Source organism: Corythoichthys intestinalis, chromosome 4 (assembly GCF_030265065.1).
Source record: "Corythoichthys intestinalis isolate RoL2023-P3 chromosome 4, ASM3026506v1, whole genome shotgun sequence".
In the NCBI taxonomy this organism is placed as follows: domain Eukaryota; kingdom Metazoa; phylum Chordata; class Actinopteri; order Syngnathiformes; family Syngnathidae; genus Corythoichthys; species Corythoichthys intestinalis.
In genome coordinates, this window is record NC_080398.1 from 3,756,162 (window position 1) to 3,779,028 (window position 22,867).

At 37.3% G+C, this 22,867-nt stretch overlaps 1 protein-coding gene and 1 non-coding gene across 4 annotated transcripts in view; both read left to right on the forward strand.

Moving 5' to 3' along the window:
- The window catches only part of LOC130915188 (uncharacterized), a 30,245-nt gene extending 15,025 nt beyond the window's left edge, over nucleotides 1-15,220 (forward strand). For 2 of the 3 annotated variants that reach the window (XM_057835020.1, XM_057835019.1), the window contains 5 exons: nucleotides 4,991-5,225; nucleotides 10,196-10,299; nucleotides 11,489-11,549; nucleotides 14,321-14,415; nucleotides 14,487-15,220. In XM_057835020.1, coding sequence (XP_057691003.1) covers nucleotides 4,991-5,225; nucleotides 10,196-10,299; nucleotides 11,489-11,549; nucleotides 14,321-14,382 — 462 coding nt within the window. In that variant the 3' untranslated portion in view covers nucleotides 14,383-14,415; nucleotides 14,487-15,220. Of the gene's footprint in view, nucleotides 1-4,990; nucleotides 5,226-10,013; nucleotides 10,057-10,195; nucleotides 13,745-14,320; nucleotides 14,416-14,486 lie in introns of those variants that run through there. The other variant, XM_057835021.1, reaches the window with a different exon arrangement.
- A 7,255-nt stretch (nucleotides 15,221-22,475) lies between these two features.
- Nucleotides 22,476-22,557, forward strand: trnas-aga (transfer RNA serine (anticodon AGA)). The gene has a single exon. It is a non-coding gene; the product is annotated as a tRNA-Ser (tRNA).
- Nucleotides 22,558-22,867: the final 310 nt, after the last annotated feature.

Sequence of the window (22,867 nt, forward strand, 5' to 3'; positions counted from 1 at the left end):
GTTTTTTTTGTCTTATTTGCGTCTTTAGCGTTGCTGACAAAGACTAATACTGCTAAGCGACAGATATGTGAAATCATAAAAGGGACATCTTGACCAAAATGACATGTTGTTCTCTATTTACCGCTCACATGAGAGTGAGGGACAATTTGCTCTTTGATACTGAAAGCAGAAGAGCAAGCTTATGTTCACAAATAATAGCTGGTCATTAACTAAAATGTCATGCACAGTCACGGTGTCGTACCAAAACTGAAATGTTCACATGACAAACTAAATAGCATTCCGAGCAAGTAATGAAACAACTGGCACAGTAACTGAAGAAATAATTAGCACAAACATAACAAGTCTGAACGATATTTACACAAAAAAGACAAAAAAATCCACACAAAAATTATTATTTGAAATAAGGCTGCAGCTATCCAACATTTTAAATAATCGAGTAATCGACTGAAAATTCTATCGATTAATCGAGTAATCGGATAAAACATATATTTTTAGGTGAAGAGCAAGTATAAATATACATGCGAAAACAAGACATTTCATCTAATATTGAACCATTTTCAGTCAATCATTGTCTTTATTTTCGATGTACATTGTTGAAAACAGCCAACAATTGCATCTCAGATGTAACTACAATGAAAAGAAAAGACTAATTCACTGCTTTCACTCAAAAAACTTTTAGATCTTATAAAAAAATATATATTTCTTACCTAAAAATGCCATTACGCTTGATAACACACATCACTTGAAAGCTACGTGTTTCAATTGAATTCCTTTTTGTGTCAAGCTATTTTTAAGTTCTAGTTAAGTTTTAAGTTAGTCTAAACTGTAAGTCCTGATAGGATTTTGAGTTTTTGCTGTGTTCAAAATAAATGTATGATACAGGCTGTATTGGAGAACATAAGGGACCAGTGCTACTTGTTGTTTATCCAGCAAAGACTACTGAGCTAAAATGGATATTTAGCATGATTAAGTTTTTATTTTACACCCTCATCACTCCACAATGCTATGTTATGTTAAAGCCTGTATGTAAGACACGTTAGCCACGCATCGACAGTGGTCATAATTAATTGAAACCTAGCCCTCCGCAGGGCTAACGTTACGTGAGCTAGTAGCGACAGTAACGTTAATCTTATTTATTAGCGCTTAGCGCTCTTTATTAGCGCTTAGCGCTCTACTGCTTTAAGATGGCGGCTGTTTACTAACGCCACTGACTCTGTCATTTTGCATCTAGTTCAACGTACATGTGATCTCTATGAGACGCATCAGACGCTACCTGCTACCACAGTCGCATCATGCGGGCTAGTTTTAAGCAACGTCGGCGTCGTTTGTAGCGGCTGTCGGCTGCAGTAAGTTTTTTTTTTTTCTTCTTCTTCCTCTACGCATCAGCGCGTTGTCCCGCATTAAAAGTAGTCGGAGCAAAACGTGATGCTTAGAGCTGTCAAAATAAACGATTACTCGAGGTGAATAAAATTACTCGGATCAGTTTTTAAACTCGAGTTACTCGAGTTGCTCGAGTATTCGTTTCAGCTCTAATAATTACTAGGGCTGTCAAACGGTTAAATTTTTAATTGCGTTAATTACAGCTTAAAAATTAATTAATCGCAATTAATCGCAATTCAAAGCATCTATAAAATATGCCATATTTGTCTGTAAATTATTGTTGGAATGGAAAGATAAGACACAAGACGGATATATACATTCAACATACGGTACATAAGTACTGTATATGTTTATTTTAACAATAAATCAACAAGATGGCATTAACATTATTAACATTCTCTTAAAGCGATCCATGGATAGAAAGACTTGTAGTTCTTAGAAGATAAATGTTAGTACAAGTTATAGAAATTTTATATTAAAACCCCTCTTAATGTTTTCGTTTTATTAAAATTTGTAAAATTTTCAATCAAAAAATAAACTAGTAGCTCGCCATTGTTGATGTCATTACACCATGCTCACTCCCCAAACCCATAAAATAATTTGGACCCAAGCGCCAGCAGAGGGCGCCAAATAACAAAAAACAAGTAACAAGCGGACATTACACTTCTGTCATTTTAATCTGAGTGGGCCATGTGCGTTAATTGCGTCAAATATTTTAATGTGATTAATTAAAAAAAATTAATTACCGCCCGTTAACGCGATAATTTTGACAGCCGTAATAATTACACAATGCTCAGGGTGCTGAACAACCCATAAAATCAGTCGCACCCAAGCGCCAGCAGAGGGCGACAATAAACACAAGTAACAAATGGACATGACACTACTGTAATTTTAATCTGTTTGAGCGGGGCATGTGCGTTAAATGCGTCAAATACTTAAACGTGATTCATTTGAAAAATTAATTAACGCCCGTTAACGCGATAATTTTGACAGCCCTACATATTATTATGGTAAATATTGTCAGTTTATGGTAATGTTTTGAACTACCAATATGCTACGCTTGTGCTGTGTTTCACCAGTCAGTAAAATGAAATTTCTGTATCTGCACACGAGCTCTGTTTTCTTGTCGTCTTCTATTTATTGGTGCTAAAATTACGGTGCGCATTATAAACGGGTACAGTAATTTTCCCTAGATTTTACAAGTAAATTTGGGGTGCGCATTATACACGGGTGCGCCTTATATTCGGGAAATTATGGTAATTCCATTCCACTACTGTCAAAAATAAATAAATAAATAGAATTAAATGTCAATCTATTAGAGGTGTGCAAAATTTAGATTATTCGCGATTCGGCCGTGGAAGATTCGAGAACGATTCACAAACATCCAAATTCCGATTATTGAAATATGCCAAGTAAAGCGGAAGTACAACACACTCAGCGCGCTGCGCGGTTTTCGGGGCGCAACGAGGAAGAACGCAGCGAGTAGCTAAACATCATGCTTCTCATTACCCGGCCCCTCGGGTAATGCCAATGCTCAACTCACGGCTCTAGCTCAACTCATGCCACGAGATAAAAAAACCACAACAACATACCTGACTGCTGCCAAAAAGCTGCTACAAAGTACATCCAAATAATGTTACGGTAGATATAATTTATATAGGACTAGATGCAATATAGATTCGGTAGCGTGAGCAGCACACCTACAAAAAGCTAGATGCTGGCGTTAATAACGGCCGCCATCTTAAAGCAGTACACTTCCCTGCAAGGCTGTTGTAGCGAACCTTCCAAGCAAACCTAATTAACTTTTTATCTAAAATACTCCTAAATGGGTAAAATAATGACTTGAATCTATCTTTAAAATAGTTTTAAAACTTTCACATGTCGAATGTAGACAAAAGGGAAATTATGGAATAACGGGAGCAATTTTAACAACTTTAACAGTTGATTCACAACATTAAATTAATTGAATGTAGTTTAAAGCTGCTGTTACAGAATGGGGACTGGAGTTTTTTATTTACTGTTATTTTTTGTATATTTGTTTACTGCTATACGTTAACTTGATACTGAAATAGTAGTTTGGTTTAGCCTGAGAGGATTTTTGAACAATTTTGGAACTAATGTACAAAACATTTAAAAATAAATAAATAAATAAAAAAGGGAGGGGGGTGCATCAATAATCGTTTTATAATCGAATCGGAGCTTCTGAATCGTAATCGTAATCGAATCGTTAGGTGCCCAAAGATTCCCAGCTCTACAATCTATATATGTAAGCGCTTTGCTCAGGAACTCTGCCAGACTCACTACAATGTTTTTTTGTCCTATTTGCGTCTGTAGCGTTGCTGACAAAGACTAATACTGCTAAGCGATGGATATGTGAAATCATAAAAGGGACATCTTGACCAAAATGACATGTTGTTCTCTATTTACCGCTCACATGACTGTCTGGGACAATTTGCTCTTTGATACTGAAAGCAGAAGAGCACAGTCACGGTGTCATACCAAAACTGTAACATTCTGTTCAAGCGATCCATGGATAGAAAGACTTGTAGTTCTTTAAAGATAAATGTTAGTGCAAGTTATAGAAATTTTATATTAAAACCCCTCTTAGTTTTCGTTTTAATAAAATTTGTTAAATGTTCAATCAAAAAATAAACTAGAAGCCCGCCATTGTTGATGCCAGTAATTTCTTACACAATGCTCATGGGTGCTGAAGCCTATAAAATCAGTCACACCCAAGCGCCAGCAGAGGGCGACAAAACTCCCAAAAACACAACAAGTACACATTTCACTGTGCTGTCATCTTAATGTTTGAGTGGGGCATGTGCGTTAATTGCGTCAAATATTTTAACGTGATTAATTTTAAAAATTATAATAATAAAAAGCGATAATTTTGACTGCCGTAAAAATCAATAATATCCCATTTAAATAAAATATATTGAAATGAGCTGAAACACCTGTAATTAGATAATAAGAATAATACACAGATACTGCTTACACATTTAAATTGATTCATTTCTGTGTGGCGCTTTAACTTTGAGAAAATTCTTCAATAAAGCTTTTGAAAACCGTTCATAAGAAGAAAAAAAAAAAGATTCATTGAGGCATTGAATTTGTAAAATAAATGTTAAAATCTTTGTCATTGGGATTGCTTTTCTCTTAAGTACAGGACTTCTTTTTTCTTCTTTCTTTTAGAAAGAAAGCTGACCAATACGCGGGGTCTGAAAGGCAAATTTAATTGTTTTATTTACTTTTTGAGCAGAATTCTAGCTTTGTATCTTATTTTCCTTTTGTTGAAAGCACAAAAGTGTGTAATAAACAACTAGCACATTTATATTTTGCATTTTGTTTTCTCACTGTACCGAAAATGAACCGAACCGTGACCTCAAAAGATTTTTGTGTACCGTTACACCCCTACCCAAATCTATTCGTCACTTTAAGATACCCTCAAAATCAAATATATGTACTTTGGGTTGAATTTCATGAAATACATTTCCTGGCAAAAACCAACATGCTTCGTTTTCATGCTTTTTTTTTGTGCGATATATAGTCTGAAAAACACAGTACATGAAAACAAGCCACTGCAGTGCGCTCTACCGCGTGGATGTGACAGATGCAGATGTTTCCCGATTCGCCGGAGCCGCAGCGCCGAGGCCTGCTGATCAGCTACCCTGATGGACGGCTTGTGCACTGGGCCAATCTGAAGCGAGAGTTGGCGCTGCGGAACGAAACCCGCGAACTCCTGCTGCCCAACGTCACTTGCGGAGACCAGGGAGAGTACGTCTGCAAACTGCAGGCGCCCGTCGGGGAGGTCATCTTGATGGAGTCGGTGCGACTCCTGCTGTCGGGTACGAGTCGTCGTTTTCTCGCCGGATGAACAAATCGGTAAATGAGCGGAGATGCGGGGAACTAAGGGGGATGGGATGTTAATGAATTCGCTGCCGTTGACGACGATGGACGTCTGTCGTCGTTAATGGCAGCCAATGATTCAACTATCAACAAGCCAAGTGGATGCTGTTTTTTAACGTTAGCATTTCAGAGTTATTCCCTTGATGTCTGAATTGTACAGAAAAAATTTAATCATTAAAAAAAAAATGTAAAAAATTAGGAAATCCAGAGTTTAAAAAAATCAATGAACGATATTTACCCCCAAAAAAAAGAAATGGAAGAAAATATTAGAAATTGACGAAATAAATTTAAATAAAAAAAAAAAGTAAAGAAATTAGATGAAGAAATTTAAAACCTGAAAAATATTGAAATACTGAATTCCTCCTTGGCTACGTTCATACTTAATGCACGAATCCGATTTTTTTGTCATATCCGTTTTTTTGGCGTGCCCGTTCAGACTGCCTTTGTCCATTGAGACCATTCAAGTATTACGCATGCGCACTAATTCGCAGTCCGACACGCGCTGAGCAAGTCGACCCGCATGCGCAGAAGCATCAAAACAAATGACACACGTCATCCGTCATTCCAGGGATATCATATTTTGCTTTTCAAAAGGAGGACACAAATAACAGACATAAATAATCCCCGTTTAGGCTTATATTCAAAGTTTATATGGATCGATAGCATGCACGCACGGTCCGTGCACGTCACACACACATACGGGCAGTTTGCCCCGACCTCGGCCGTGTAGGCAATGTTGAAATATTGCTCACGTGGAGCAGAGAGAAAACTGAGCATTCTCAGGCTTATCCTCAACCCATTTTTATTTTTTATGACTGTTGTCAAGCCCAGCCCTTCCCCAAAAGCCGTGTTCACTGCAAGCTAGACGCTAATAACGCACAGCGGCACCACTATGGTATGCGTCTCTCTCGCTATTTGATGACGTAATTGCTGCATGAAATCCGATTTGGGAGAGTGGACCGTACAGCCCGCCGCGACAGTCTGGAAAAATGTGCCCCAGATCGGATTTGAACCACATACGAAAGTGACCCAGATCGGATTTGAAATGGTCCAGTTCTATGCGACTTGTCACGTTCAGACCGTCAAGTTAATGCCTCACTCGAGTCGGAAAAACACGAAAAAATCGGATTCGTGCATTAAGACCTGTAGTATGAACGTAGCCCTTTTGTATTGAACATTTGTATTTTCAAATATATACTTATTTTTTCTTTAGTTTTTATGAATTTATTATGATTGATAATTATTACTAATTACTTTTTGACTTTTTTCCTCAATTTTTGTTGTATTTTTCAATTTAACCATCTCTGTACATATGATATTTTTATCCCATTTCCTCTTGTTTTGTTACAAACTGCTTCCTCCCATTGTTTTGAATGCAACACTTGATTGTGTCTGCTTCTTTCCCAATGTAATAGTTGCTATGCTCATTGACCTACCTCATGATTAGAGTTGTCAGATAATAACGTTTTACCCGATAACCGATATTGTCCAACTCCCTAAACCAAATACCGATATCAAACAGATACCGATATATGCAGACGTATTTTATGGCTATTTGTATTGTGATGCCCAACTGGATGCTTTAATAATGATAAATGTAACAACTTCAAGGTTTTCCAAAAAAAAACATTTTGTGAAAATAAACGAAAATGAAGGTAAATGAAGTCATGGAAAAGGTGCCTATCAGTGTTGTTTTCGTCAACGATGACTATAACGAAAATATTTTTGTTATACATTATTTATATGTGTACACACACACATATTTATATTAGGGCTATCAAAATTATCGCGTTAACGCGCGGTAATTAATTTTTTAAATTAATCACGTTAAAATATTTGACGCAATTAACGCACATGTCCTGCTCAGAAAGTATTCTGCCTTTTGGTAAGTTTTACAGCAAGGCTTTTTGCGCTGTCCAACAGCGAACTCTTGTGGTCGCTTTGCGACATGGTTTATTATTTTCTTCTTTTCTTTCTTCATTATGGCCGCACGACGTCTCGGGCTGATAATGTTGTGCTTATATGATCCTTGGACAAGATTTGTCCGTAAGTATGGTTGTTGTAAAGAATGTACATATTATGTTAGTAAGCGAAATGTTATATTTTTTGTATGAGACGCTTTTTGTTTATGTTTAGTGAACCTGTATAGCGCGCTAAGCTAACGTTGTTGCTAATGCAATGCTTGTGTACTTTTATTTTGTAGTTTTACGACGGTCTAAAGAGGACAATGGTTTGAGGCCATTTTATTAATAAATCAGATGAAAAAGGAAGAAGTCTAATTATTAAGGCGTCGTTCACTAGCTGTCTAGCTTTGGAAAATGTAGACGCTTCGGAGTGAGGACAGCGTAGACAGATTTAAATGACAGTAGAGTGAAATGCCCACTACAGTCCTTATGTACCGTATGTTGAATGTATATATCCATCTTGTGTCTTATCTTTCCATTCCAACAATGTATTTTATAGAATATATATATAATTTACAGAAAAATATGGCATATTTTATAGATGGTTTGAATTGCGATTAATTGCGATTAATTACGATTAATTAATTTTTAAGCTGTAATTAACTCGATTAAAAAATTTAATCGTTTGACAGCCCTAATTTATATATATATATTAAAGATGCACCGATACCGATACTAGTATCGGCAGGGGGCGCCGATCCGGCCCGAAATGGTGGTATCGGTATCGGCGAGTACCAACAAAGACGGCGCCGATACCATTTACCGGTCCATTATTATAACATTTGACCGAAGCCTTTTTCTCCTCCTGGCGCTCACTACACTCTGTCTCTGTGTTGTGTGATGACACGTGAACACCAAGCAGCTATCGCTATTGGCCTGCTCCAGACCAATGAGAGCGGGCCAATAGCCACTCCTGACCAATCAAAAGGGGGCTTTTTCATATGGACGAAAAACAAACCAGGAAATATGGTTAAATAGAAATCCCGTCGATTAAAATCAATGGCTGCATGCAAGATTTGCGGCCTGAAAGTTTAAGGATGTGGAGTTAAATCGGCCAGTTTCAATACCTCGAACTTGATAAAACATTTGAAGACGAAACGTGAACGAACACAACGAGTTTGAGCCTGCAAGAGCAGGACTGCTATCCAGAGGAAGAAGGCCGCTGGACCGGAGCAACCATCTCTGGTCAGTTCACTTCGTCTACTTTACTTTTATTGTCTTTTACTGAAAGAAATGCCGCAGTAATTTGGGAAGTGTTTCCAAAGTATTGTTGCCACCTTTCAGAAATAGAAATAAGGGACTCCCACCTCCCGAAAAAAAGGAGAGACGGGATGCTGTGGTCAATTATTATTACTTATAATTGTTAGCGTCCGCAAATGCGGAAACAAGGTTGAACCTCGAAGCAGACAACAAGCGGGGGATACATAAAAGGGTTTAATGATTGCAAACAAAAAATAACACGCGATCGTGGGACAGTAGAAATAACAAAAGGAGTCCGTGACAGCAGGTCGACGGACAAACTAAGACGATAGGCAGCGGTTACAAACGAGAGCAGCACACTAACAGAAAAACCCAATGCAGGGGCATAACAAGCAAATGTAGCGAGATTATTGTGCCAGATGTCAAATGGCGATCAGCAAGGCAAATATCTCGGCAGCCTTCTCTGAGATCACCCGTGCTTAAATGCTGCGTTGATGAGCCTGCATTGGATTCAAGTGCCACGCCCCCACGCCCAGCAACAAAACACAATCTAACCAGCAGCAGAATGTGACAATAATTTCATGAAAGTTGCACTGTTTGGACTTTGAGAGGTTTAAAAAAGTTTATTCAGTTCATTCAGAGTTTATTATTATGAATTTATTTTTACTTTCTTACTGTTGGGCTAGTATTATACATGTTTTATTAATTTCACAAATTTAGCACTATTTTGGCCTTTGAGAGTGGAAGGTTTATTCAACTATTGTCTACTAGGGTTTAGTGTACTTTTTCCTATTTTGCAAAGGTAAGCAACAGCCTGACAAAGCCTTGATAGCAATGATTTCACATCCAATTATGTAGCTCTCTGGAGAAAAAAAAAAAATATATATATATATATAATTGGTATGGTATCGGTATCGGCCGATACTGCACAGCCAGGTATCGGTATCGGGGCCAAAAAATTGTATCGGTGCAATACTAATATATATATATATATATATATATATATATATATATATATATATATATATATATATATAATACACTCACCGGCCACTTTATTAGGTACACCTGTCCAACTGCTCGTTAACACTTAATTTCTAATCAGCCAATCACTGCCAGGAGCGAAGGGCCTTGCTCTGGTGAAAATGGCTGGGAGTGAATGAGTTAATGTGAAGGAAATTGAAAAAAAAAAGTGACCTTTATCCGATTAATCGTTTAATGAATCGCCCGATGATTCGATTACGGGAATAGTTAGTTGCAGCCCTGGCCGATATCATTTTTAAAATGCTTTTATCGGCCGATTTTATCGGCTATCCGATATTATCGGACAACTCTACTCATGATTTATTAATTTCCGCAAGCTATGTTTTAATTTATGCACTATCAGTTTGAATCATGTTTTGACTCCTCACACTGCTTGTGTTTTTTTTCTCACTTTTTCCACAAAACGGTTTTGCGATATATCATCATATCGCTTATCCTTTGTCGCCATCTTGTGGAGAGACTAGATTTTATTTTTATTTTTTTGGGGGGTTCCTAACATCTTGTTTCCCTGTGTTTTAGTTCTCGTCTAAGCTTTTCTGCATCCCTTGTCACAGTCCCTCAGGTGACTATGCTGCCCAGGTGTTCCTTTGCTCTTGTCCGCTGCCTCAATCCCCTCAGTCTTGCTGACAAATATACTAATTTAGATTTTGTGACGTTACTTCCTATTAATTAATTAATTAATTATTGTTTCCTTTTTTTAGATTGCCCTGGTTTTCCCATCAGAAGCCCCTCAAAAAATCCTGAAATGATCGTCGCTGTTTCTGTCGCATTGACGATTCTGCTGGTCGTCTCAATGGGGTTTTATGTAAGTAAAATATTTATTTTGTGAACATTAAAGTAATCTGACCTTTTAGCCGGAATGCCGTAATCACGCCAGCCGAACTGCGCTGGCGCAGCTCCAACGACCCATGCCGGCGGAACTCCGACAACCCAGCCAAAAGCTCAAACTCCGCACGTTCACCTCAGTCTTAACCCAGGGTTGGGCATACTATTCCTCAAAGGGCCGCAGTGGGTGCGGGACTATGTTCCAACCCATCACGAGGACAGCCTTTCACCAATCTGGTGTCTTCCATTGGCAACCAGTTGATTGCAGTCAGGTGCTGAAACCTCATTGGTTAAACTATCAGTGCTCAATCAGTTGGAACAAAGACCCACTGCAGCCCTCGAGGACCGGTTTGCCCTCCTCTGTCTTAACCCCTTGTACTAACTCCATTTTGAAAGCTGGATAAAAGGCTTCGAAACACAAGTTGACAGTTTGTTCAGGTCGACAGAGATCAAACGGCAAGGTAAAACAGCAACAGACTCAAGCGAGGAGGCAGACTGGTTCCAGGGTCACCATATCACAAGTCACCAAAAGATCCCCGAGAAAAAGTTAAACATTTAGTCTTTTTGAAGGCTCTCGCGGGGCGGGCTGTGGGCAGGAAGAAGGGTGTGTTTGGGATTATTGTTTGTGGATTGGACAAGAGGATTTGGGAGTTACTGTTGTGAGGGCAACGAGGGTTGTGGATTTTGCTACCTTAGCGCCACGTGAGTGTGGAGTGTTCACTTCTCGGTCCTCGGTTCCTCTTTATCAGATGTTCGTTGTCAAGACCAGGTGTCCCGCCATTTGTTCTGGACTGTAAGGAAGAGCTGATTGCGGGAGTTGGTGGTGCAGACGTGGGCTTGTAGATGTCTTGCCTCGTCAGCGTCAATCTTGCTCAGTCAGCTGCATGACGCACGCATTGGACTTCCGTGATCAGAAGGCGTCATGTATCTCTTATGCCCTATGTAAAATATATTCTGCTTGTTTTCCTTAGACTATGATATAAATGCTCTTTATTTTATATCGGGTGTGTTAAGAGTAATACGAACAGTCAAACAGTAAATACGAGAAAAGATGCTATTACTTCAACATTGACAGCAATAGATGTATAAATTTGTGGTAGTGTAATATTTTGGAAAAACTGAATGTGTTTAAATGTATGTTTTTTGTTTTCTGTGTCAATTTCTAATAGTGTGGGATTAGTACGTTCCGACAAGAAAAAAAGACTGGTTCCAGTCGTTGGATCAACTCAGGCTTGTATTTTATTATTTTCTTTCTCAGATCACACACAGGCTGTCACAAACAATGATTTTATTTTTATTATTATTATTTTCAGTAAAAAAAAAAAAAAAAAAAAGGAAAACCAAAATTTTGTTGTAATTGTAAAAAAAATACTGTATATAATAGTAATTTAAAAAATAAGAGTATTTTCTATGAGAGGATTCGTTAGAAAAAAGTACAGGATAAAAAAAATTCGACGGATCGAATTTTTTAAAGTGATTTAAAATTATTTAAAATATTGAATACAATTGAAAACAAAAATATTTTTCAAAATACAAAGCTTTTTTTTTTGCGTTTTTGACTTCACATGTTAAAAATAATTTCATCAAAAAGAATAATACAAAAATGTAAAAAAATAAAATAAGAAAATAAAAAAAAATACAAAGAATAGTGTTGTTTTATTTAAAATGCTAATTAATAAAAATGAAAAGAATAATTCAAAAATGTAAAAATACGAATACTTAAAAACATACATTTTTTTTTTTTTTTTGCATTTTTGATTAACATGCTAAAATAATTGAATTGAAAATAATACAAAATGTAAAAATAAGAACATTTAAAGAAAAATACAAAGAAAATTTTGGTTTCTGTGCTTTTTTTTAATTTAACCCTTTAACACCGAACGTGTCGGCAGCGACGCGTTTACCCATGTCGTCTTAGAAGCTTCGTCACGCTGCAATTACGTCACCCACGTGCCGCTGGTTGGTCTCATTTGAAAGTACGAAAGTTGATGTCCACACCAGTTTTTATTTGAAGTCAATCGACCAAGAAAAACGGGAGATATTGTCATTTGAGTTTTATAGTTTTATTGCACTCATAAATATGCATTAAAACGCTGCATGGACCATGTATCTCTCCATATTTCCATCATTTCTTGTCCTTTTTCAAAACCAAAAGAAGCACAAAAGACTACATATCCCAACAGTTGTTGTGATGTCAAGAAGGACGAACCGAATGTGGACATTTGTTGACAAAATAAAATAATACATTTCCGAGCGAGGCGCCAACTAAGGAAAAGGAGGCATGCTGAAGCAAACAACGGCCAGTTTGAGCGAGCGACTTTGAAACGTGCAGAATGAATCTAGAACTAAATTTAGCGCAAGCTAATGCATTATTTCATTAACTCAAAGAAGAAGATGAGCCGTATTTGCCGTTGTTTTCCTGGGATGAGTCGGCGTTTCTACGAGTAGAAGTGACAGGCTGACAGCAGCGCGCAAACGGGACGGAGTAGGCTGTGTGACGTTGTGTGTGACGCAGCTCCGTGACCTGTTCATGCAGAAGCTTTATTGAGTGAGCAAAAAAAAAAAAAAAAAACTTTATTGGGTCGTATGCCAGAAAAATTTGAATTGAACTGAACTACTTGTCAATATTTTTTTAAATACTTTTTTTCAATGTTATATATATTTTTCTTCAAGAAAATTTTATAAAGATGAGTGTTCGAGAAGCTTGGTTGCATGTACGTAAATACTTCAGATAAGGTGATGGGTATAATACCTAACTTCCCAAAGAGATATCCTACAAACCCTTTTTGTGTTTGATGATATATATATTTTTTCTCTCTCACTATTTTGCACTGTATATAACCCGTTTTGACCATAGTATGTGTAAAGGCCAAAAACGCCTATGACTATACTTGCTGTTTGAATAGTTTTATGTTTGACAATTCAACACAATCTTATTTTTTTCTATTGAATGTTTATCCTAACAAGTAGAATAAATATTATCAGGCTTCAAAACGTTTGGTCGAGCATGTTTGGTTGTCAATGGGACATCAACATTACAAATTTTGAAAAAATATTTTGGGATTTTTTTGTCTTTTTGTGTCCAAAATGTGGATTATAATTGGTCAGTGAAGAAAACAACAGTTTGGACATGAAGTTCAAGGTGTCCTTAAAAAAGGGACCCAACTTGGCCATTGTGAATAATCTTTACTTTGAAATATAAAGGCAACATCAAATGCATGCAAATTCGGCCAAAATAGGCTTAGGTGTTAAAGGGTTAAAATGCAAATTAATAAAATAATTTATTTAAAACCAATAATAGAAAATGTAAAAATAAGAATATTTTCCATTAATATATATTTTTTTAATTAAAAGATTATTTTCAATTTCTCGAATTCAATTTAAAATTAAAGTATTTGTAAAAAAAAAAAATATACAAAGAATATTTAAGGACGTTGTTTTTCTTTTTAATATAAATAATAAAAAAGAATAAACACAAAAATGTAAAAACAATATTTAAAAATACGAAAAATTGTTTTTTTCATTTTTATTTAAAAATAGTAATAAAAATAAATATGAATATTCTCCATAATAAGACTTTTTAAAGCGAATTGAAGAAATAATATGAAAAATACAAATGATTATTTAAAAGGCCATTTGAAATAGAGTATACATTTTTCAATTACATGCACAATTTTTTTTCCTTTTTATATTTAGAATACAATCGAAAGTAATAGAAATTTAAAAAAAGAATTCCAAGCATCCTGTTTTTTTCTCTTTTTTTTTTTTTTTTTTTTAAACAATGAAATAATGAAATTTACATTTGAATAAATAAGAAAGCAACTACTGTTAAGGTGCTCAAAAACACCTTTCTAACCATTTTTCTTTTTTGATCAACGATATCTCTAAACTATTCATCAACTCTTAAATGATTTGCCGATTGATTTGATCAGCAATCAGTTATGGCAGCAATAAATCCAACATTCTTTCCTGTGAATGACTGAAATCTTTCCTCTTTACAGCCAAAACTCTGGAAACGCCAAGAAGATGGGGAAAAAAGCACCGTTGGATCCTCATGATATGAAAACCGTCAATTCCACCATGAATAACTGTTGAGGTAATTATCGAGGTTTGATTGATTAAATATTTGCTTGATTCGGCTTCATGGCCGCATCATTGCGTAAATAGACCTTCCGAGGCATCTTCAGCACCTGGCGTCTGGACTTTCGTCTAGACCTTCAAGGACATCTTCCATGGCCGCAACATTACATAACTGGGACATTTTGACTATTTATATGGTTGTTTTGACTGTTTACATGAGCTCTTGCTTACACACGTGTATTTACTTAGTTCCACCTACATGCACACACATATCCAATCAAAAACCACATGGGTGTCTCCAGCTTGCTCTCCCCTCCGTCAGGGCGGCATCCATTTTTTAGGACAAACCCCTAAATAAAATACTTTACCAATTTTTTTCTTTAGATCAATGTTGGTGACTGTCACTAGTCACTTTTTGCTCTCCTTGGCCAAGAAAACTGAGTGTCTTCTCTCCTTATTTTTGGGTAATTTTACAATGTCTGCCTAAGGATCTATTTTTGAACTTGACAATAACCGTGCTTCTGGTAGTGCTATCATAAACAGATATTAGCTTAGCATGCAAGCAACCTTACGAATAACAACTAGGGCTGTCAAAATTATCGCGTAAATGGGCGGTAATTAATTTTTTAAATTAATCACGTTAAAATATTTGACGCAATTAACACACATGCCCCGCTCAAACAGATTAAAATGACAGCTCAGGGTCATATGCAATTGTTACATGTGTTTTTTGGAGTTTTGTCGCCCTCTGCTGGCGCTTGGGTGTGACTGACTTTATGGGTTCAGCACCATGAGAATTGTGTAATTATTTACATCAACAATGGCGAGCTTATTTTTTGTTTGAAAATTTTACAAATTTTATTAAAACGAAAACATGAAGAGGGGTTTTAATATAAAATTTCTATAACTTATACGAACATTTATCTTTTAAGGACTAGTCTTTCTATCCATGGATCGCTTTAACGGAATGTAAATAATGTTAATGCCATCTTGTTGATTTATTGTCTTAACAGACAAATACAGTACTTATGTACAGTATGTTGAATATATATATCCGTCGTGTGTCTTATCTTTCCAGTCCAACAATAATTTACAGAAAAATATGACATATTTTTTAGATGGTTTAAATTGCGATTAACTACAATTAGGGGTGTCAAACGATTAAAATTTTTAATCGAGTTAATTACAGCTTAAAAATTAATTAATTAATCGTAATTAATCGCAATTAATCGCAATTCAAACCATCTATAAAATATGCCATATTTTTCTGTAAATTATTGTTGGAATGGAAAGACACGACACAAGACTGATATACATTCAACATACGGTATATAAGTACTGTATTTCTTCATTATAACAATAAATCAACAAGATGGCATTACCATTATGAACATTCTGTTAAAGCGATCCATTTATAGGAAGACTTGTAGTTCTTAAAAGATAAATGTTAGTACAAGTTAAAGAAATTTTACATTAAAACCCCTCTTCATGTTTTCGTTTTAATAAAATTTGTAAAATTTTGATTCAAAAAATAAACTAGTAGCCCACCATTGCTGATGTCAATAATTACTTACACAATGCTCATGGGTGCTGAAGCCTATAAAATCAGTCGCACCCAAGCGCCAGCAGAGGGCGGAAAACTCTGAAAAACACAACAAGTACATCGTTCACTGTGCTGTCATTTTAATCCGTTTCAGCGGGGCATTTGTGCGTTAATTGCGTCAAATATTTTAACGGGATTAATTTAAAAAATTAATTACCGCTCTTCAACGCGAAAAATTTTAATCGTTTGACAGCCCTAATAACAACTCATTCGAACATTGAGGTCACATGCTTAAAGTATGAAAAAAGTGTAAGTAGGGTCTGTAAATTACTGTATTCAGACAATGCAAAAAGGAGGTATGTATTTTTAAAAATAATAATAATAATACTTGAATATTGTGCACATTATGTGGAAAACTAAAATAGGATTTTTTTAAAAATTCAGGGCTTTGTGGAAAACTGTTATTAGCTTGTGATGTGAGTTTTCAGTTTGTGGATATTATCAGTGGCGGTTTAATACATCCTGTCGATTATGGAAGTGAAAGGAAATTTCTCAAAAAGGAATATGGATTGACCAGAGGTTGGTAGCATAGCTAAAAATTGTACTCAAAGACAATGACCCTAAACATATGGCCAAATCTACACAGAAATGGTTCACCAGACACAAAATCAAGCTTGTGAAAGATTATAGGAGAAGATTAGGTGCTGTTTTGTTGGCAAAAGAGGGTTGTACAAAGTATTAACACCAGGGGTGCTAATAATTGTGACACACATTATTTGATGTCAGATAATTATTTCTTTACGTCGTGATTTTTCCCCACTGAATAAATGCACTCTTTTTTCCATTGAGGTCCCATAATATTTGAATTTTTAAAAATTATTAGAAGCTAAAAAATCCATCTTAACCAGGAGTGCCAATAATTATGGAGGGCACTGTAAATGTGGTGAAGTGAAAGTAAAAAGTACCACTTCATATTTGTACTGAAGTGGTTTGGTGTCAACATTTCTCTCTAAGCAGCTTCCTTCTCGAGTTTTGCAGGTTGGCAAATTCTCCCGGTTTAATGTTATGCTAATGTAACAACTCCCAGGTGGGGAGTTTTTTTACCTTCATCGATGAGTGGTTTAAAGCTGCCCTGCCCACTGTAAAACACACACCTGGTAAGAATTGTCTTGATGAGAAGCATTGGCCGATGTGCATCATGGCTCGTTCCAAAGAGCTGTCTGAAGACCTGCGATCAAGGATTGTTGATTTGTATAAAGATGGGAAAGGATACAAAACCATCTCCAAAGGTCTGGATGTTTATCAATCGATAGTCAGAGAAGTTGTCTACAAATGGAGAGTTTGGCACTGTTGCTTCTCTCCTAAGCAGTGGCAGTCCGCCAAGAGTTCAGTGCAGAATACTCCGAAAAAAGAACTTGAGTGTCTGCTAAAGGCTTACAGAAATCACTGGCACAGTCCAATATCACTGTGCACACATCAACTATATGTAAAACTATGGCCAAGAATCGTGTTCATGGGAGGACATCACAGAGGAAGCCACTTCTGTATAAAAGAAAACATTGTTGCTTGTTTAATGTTCGCAAAAAAGGCACTTGGACACTCCACAGAAGTTTTGGCAAAATATTTTGTGGACTGATGAAACCAAAGTTGAATTGTTTGGGAAGTAAACCACAACGTCATGTGTGGAGGAAAAATGGAACCGCTCACCATTAACACTTCATCCCCACCGCGAAGCATGGTGAAGGGAGCATCATGATTTGAGTCGGTTTTGCTTCTTCAGGGCCTGGACAACTTGCAATCATTAATGGAAGAATGAATTCAAATGTTGATCAGGATGTTTTGCAGGAAATCCTGGGGCTGTGTGTAAAACAGTTGAAGCTAAAAAGAGGATGGATGCTGCAACAAGACAATAATCCAAAACACATAAGTAAACCAACTTCAGAATGGTTTCATAAGAAGAAACTACACGCTCTGGAGTGGCCAAGTCAAAGCCCAGACTTAAACCCCATTGAGATGCTGTAAAGACAGCGATTCATCCCAGACATCCCAGGAATCTGACTGAACTACAGCAGTTTTGTAGAGAATGGGCCAAGATTAGTCCGGTTCGATGTGCTTGACTGATCTGCAGCAATAGGAAGCGCCTGGTTGAAGTTATTGCTGCCAAAGCGGGGCCACAAAATATTAAATGTGATGCTTCACTTATTTTTCCCCCTTCTGTCATTGTTTGCATACTATCCTCATTAAAATATGAAAACCTATAAATGTTTGGGTGGATTTAGTTAAAGCAGCTTTTTCATCTGTGTGATTTTGACAAAGATCACATTTGATGTTTTTTTGCAGAAATGTGAGAAATTCCAAAAGGTTCAGATACTTTTTCATACCACTGTAAATTCTTTTAATGTGTTGCCTAACTACACAACATCGGTGGAGTTTGAGACTTTTATGGTGTGGGGGCAAAACATGTTGATGACTCCGAAACGAAGTGTCAGCAATAACATTTATGCTTGGATAGTAGCTTAGCCCATGCTTGTACATACTGGCATCCCAGCTTTTTGTGTGTGTTTGCGTGCGTGAGCGCGGGTTTTTCTGTTTTGCCTACTGGAGAAGTAGACGCCACATCCGTCTTGACTGAATATTCCAGCCAGGAATCTGTCCTCAGGTGGTTTTGGCTAAGCAAGCAACAGGCCGTCTCTAAGGAACTAGTCAGATAATGTGTTCAAAAAGTAAGTTTAACCCATTAGAAACATATTTTATTTGTTCATTTCTTTCATTTTTGATTTTTGATTTTTTGCGTTACAACTTAAGAAACCATTTTACCGGCAAAATCTTAATTTTAAATTCCATTTTAAAGTCAATTACATGCAATGACGTTTTAGGCCACCAGGGGCGCTATGCACCCCTTAATCTCCGCATATGCGCTACAGTAGTACACCTAATATTTCAGTAACTTAGTGTAAAGGGACAGCCAATATGGTAGCTATGGTTAGCTGCACTGCTAATGTGCTTGTAAACAGACAGCAAAATTGGCATTTATAGCAACACATAATATTTAACTAAACAATTCAGTAGCTGTTAAACACCCAATTTAGCCCACAAAATATCAACATAAAGCTGCATATCTTTAACTGGGAATCGTTTATCGTACAATGCCGGCTTTTTTTGAAGTTATAACTAATCTGAAATACAGGACACAAATGGAGTTTTACCGGATGTCGCCACTTTATCAGACCCGAGTGTATTTTACACTGAAAGCGACATGCTAATACTGGCCCCTACTGTCATGACTGGACATTGTAGCCATCCATGACAGTATTATGTCCCTTTTAAATACATACACTCACCGGCCACTTTATTAGGTACACCTGTCCAACTGCTCGTTAACACTTAATTTCTAATCAGCCAATCACATGGCGGCAACTTAGTGCATTTAGGCATGTAGACATGGTTTAAGACAATCTCCTGCAGTTCAAACCGAGCATCAGTATGGGGAAGAAAGGTGATTTGAGTGACTTTGAACGTGGCGTGGTTGTTGGTGCCAGAAGGGCTGGTCTGAGTATGTCAGAAACTGCTAATCTACTGGGATTTTAACGCACAACCATCTCTAGGGTTTACAGAGAATGGTCCGAAAAAGAACAAATATCCAGTGAGCGTGAGTTCTGTCAGCGGAAATGCCTTGTTGATGCCAGAGGTCAGAGGAGAATGGCCAGACTGGTTCGAGCTGATAGAAAGGCAACAGTGACTCAAATAACCACCTGTTACAACCAAGGTAGGCAGAAGAGCATCCCTGAACGCACAGTACGTCGAACTTTGAGGCAAATGGGCTACAGCAGCAGAAGACCATGCCGGGTGCCACTCCTTTCAGCTATAAACAGGAAACTGAGGCTACAATTTGCACAAGCTCATTGAAATTGGACAATAGAAAATTGGAAAAACGTTGACTGGTCTGATGAGTCTCGATTTCTGCTGCGACATTCGGATGGTAGGGTCAGAATTTGGCGTCGATAACATGAAACCCTGGATCCGTCCTGCCTTGTATCAACGGTTCAGGCTGGCGGTGGTGGTGTAATGGTGTGGGGAATATTTTCTTAGCATCGTTGGAACGCCACAGCCTACCTGAGTATTGTTGCTGACCATGCCCATCCCTTTATGACCACAATGTACCAAACTTCTGATGGCTACTTTCAGCAGGATAATGCGCCATGTCATAAAGCTGGAATCATCAGACTGGTTTCTTGAATATGACAATGAGTTCACTGTACTCAAATGGCCTCCACAGTCACCAGATCTCAATCCAATAGAGCATCTTTGGGATGTGGTGGAACGGGAGATTCGCATCATGGATGTGCAGTCGACAAATCTGCACCAACTGTGTGATGCCATCGTGTCAATATGGACCAAACTCTCTGAGGAATGCTTCCAGCACCTTGTTGAATCTATGCCACGAAGAATTGAGGCAGTTCTGAAGGCAAAAGGGGGTCCAACCCGTTACTAGCATGGTGTACCTAATAAAGTGGCCGGTGAGTGTATATGTATATACAATACAAAACACCGAATTTTTTTTTTTTTTTTTTTTTTTGTGGGTGTCACGCGAACTCTGATGCAGGTCGAACTGTCAGTAGCAAAATTAGTGGTGTGTTCCCCAACCCCACAACTTTTTTACATTAATTACAGTGGCTGCTGCTGGCCGGGAAAAACCTTTAAATATCCCTCCTCTTTGTAGGCGATGTTGTGGACGTTGTATTTCTGTTGGGGCTAGGGGTGCACGATATCCATTTTTTGAAACCGATATTGATAACTTCCTGCTCCTCAAAGCCGATATCGATAACCGATAATAAATATATAATTTTTAAATGTATAACCTGAGTTTTTGAACACATGGAGGTTTAAAAAAAAATTAAAGTGGTGGATTCAACATAGATTTGCCTTTGATCACACCAGATTTTTCCTAATGACATGAACAAAACAGTGCGTTTCACTTCTGCACTGCCCGACAGCCAGCTAAGAATAAATACACTTCCGTAAACCACAAGGCTTGGTCTTTTCTTGCTTTTATGGGAAGACATTCGTCTTAATATTATGAAAGTACAGCAAAAAAATACACGTATTCAATACTCAATATACAGCAAACTGCACAATACATTTAAATACACAACTATTATATGTGTAGCATAGCACACTAGCTTGAGCTACTAAAGCATTGGCTGGCTTCTATAACACAACTTATGAAGTTCTATACCTATGACCCTTCACCACAGAAGTAAACATATATTGCACATCCATATGTTATAGTAAACATAAAATACTTACATATATTTCCGAGGCAGAAATGTAACAGAAAGCATTCACGACTGTCAATGCTACCGCTAGACACCACAATGTGTAAGTGATTAAACCAAACTGCTGTAACAAAAAATAGATGCAGTGAATTATTCTGACCAGCAGGTGGGAGCAATGCCCCGCAAATGGTCAACTGATTTCCCATACTCGAGTGTAAACTGTAAAGCCACAACAGTACATATTATCGGTCCTATTATAAATGTTATTGGATTTATCGGGATGACGTCATAATTGCTATTATCGGACCAATAATTATCATGCACCAGTAGTTGGGGCTGTTAGCGCGTGTGTGTTTTGGGTGGGGGCGGGGGCTCAAGTCATCAGCCAATCAAACATGTTTTTCGGGGGACAAAATGGACGGCACATTAGTGCCACAGTAAATGAAAAGGCTGAACATAATGGTAGTGGCAATTCTATCCTTACAACATATGGGAAGACAATCTAAATTACCTATATAACTTAAGTCAATATATAATGCAAATAAGGTTCCTTATAAGTAATGGATGGCTGTATTTCCCAAACCGGATTTGGACCCGGGTCACTACCAGGTTAGTGGTGCGTGCAGACTACTGTTTTTCTCCAATGAGGCTTTCAAGTTTTATTTTTTTTTTAAACCCACGTTTTTGCCACAACCGCAAACGTGACGGGCGATAATCAAAAGAGCTTGTATGGTGTGAGTTTTTGGGCTTACAAATTCAATTTTTTAATTTTTTATGTCACAAATGGTTGATTCATTTAGTCTGTAATGGCGTGCAACAGACACATAGCTGTGGCCAACTTTAAGTATATCAAATAATTGAACTTTCTCGTGTACCGTCATCATTTTTCTTTTCTTCCTGGGTTCGTTAGATGATTGAGCAGACGGAGGACGCGTTGGAGCCATTTTCCTTCAATAGCAACAAGGTTAAACATCTCGCCAATCAGCTTGCGATATTACCGAGTGGTGCTGGCCAGCGAATCAGAGCGGCGGAATAAGTTGAGCGGGCTCTCCTTGCCTTCTGTTAGGGAACGGGCAGATTTTACATCCTATTTTCTCCATTATTCTACTTTTTTATGCATTTTTTTGACTGAAAAAAAATCCGCGATAGACTGAAACCACGAAATTCGAAGTGCGAAGTAGCGAGGGATCACTTATATTTTATTATCCATTTATCGTAGTTACGATATTTTCAGACCGTCGATATCGCGATTTTCACGTTGTCGTGGCCGAGTGGTTAAGGCGATGGACTAGAAATCCATTGGGGTCTCCCCGCGCAGGTTCGAATCCTGCCGACAACGATTTTTTCATTCCTGACATTTTTATTATTTTAATTCCCTCGTGAAATTCACATCTCAAAATCCTCTGTCAGTGCAATGTGGTGTTTTAATCGCTACTTTTGTGTTGGCGTCATCATACTTCCCTTTTTCACTTTCAAAATAAAGGCAACCGGCGTTTTTTCTGTGTTGTTTTGTGCTAAATGTGACCGAATTAAATATGAATGAAATAAATATTAAACTTGATATATTGTCTTGTTATTGTCTTCATTTGAATTATCCGTGTAGCGATGGTAACGCAGCACATTAATTTTATTTTGAAGGTGAATTTCCA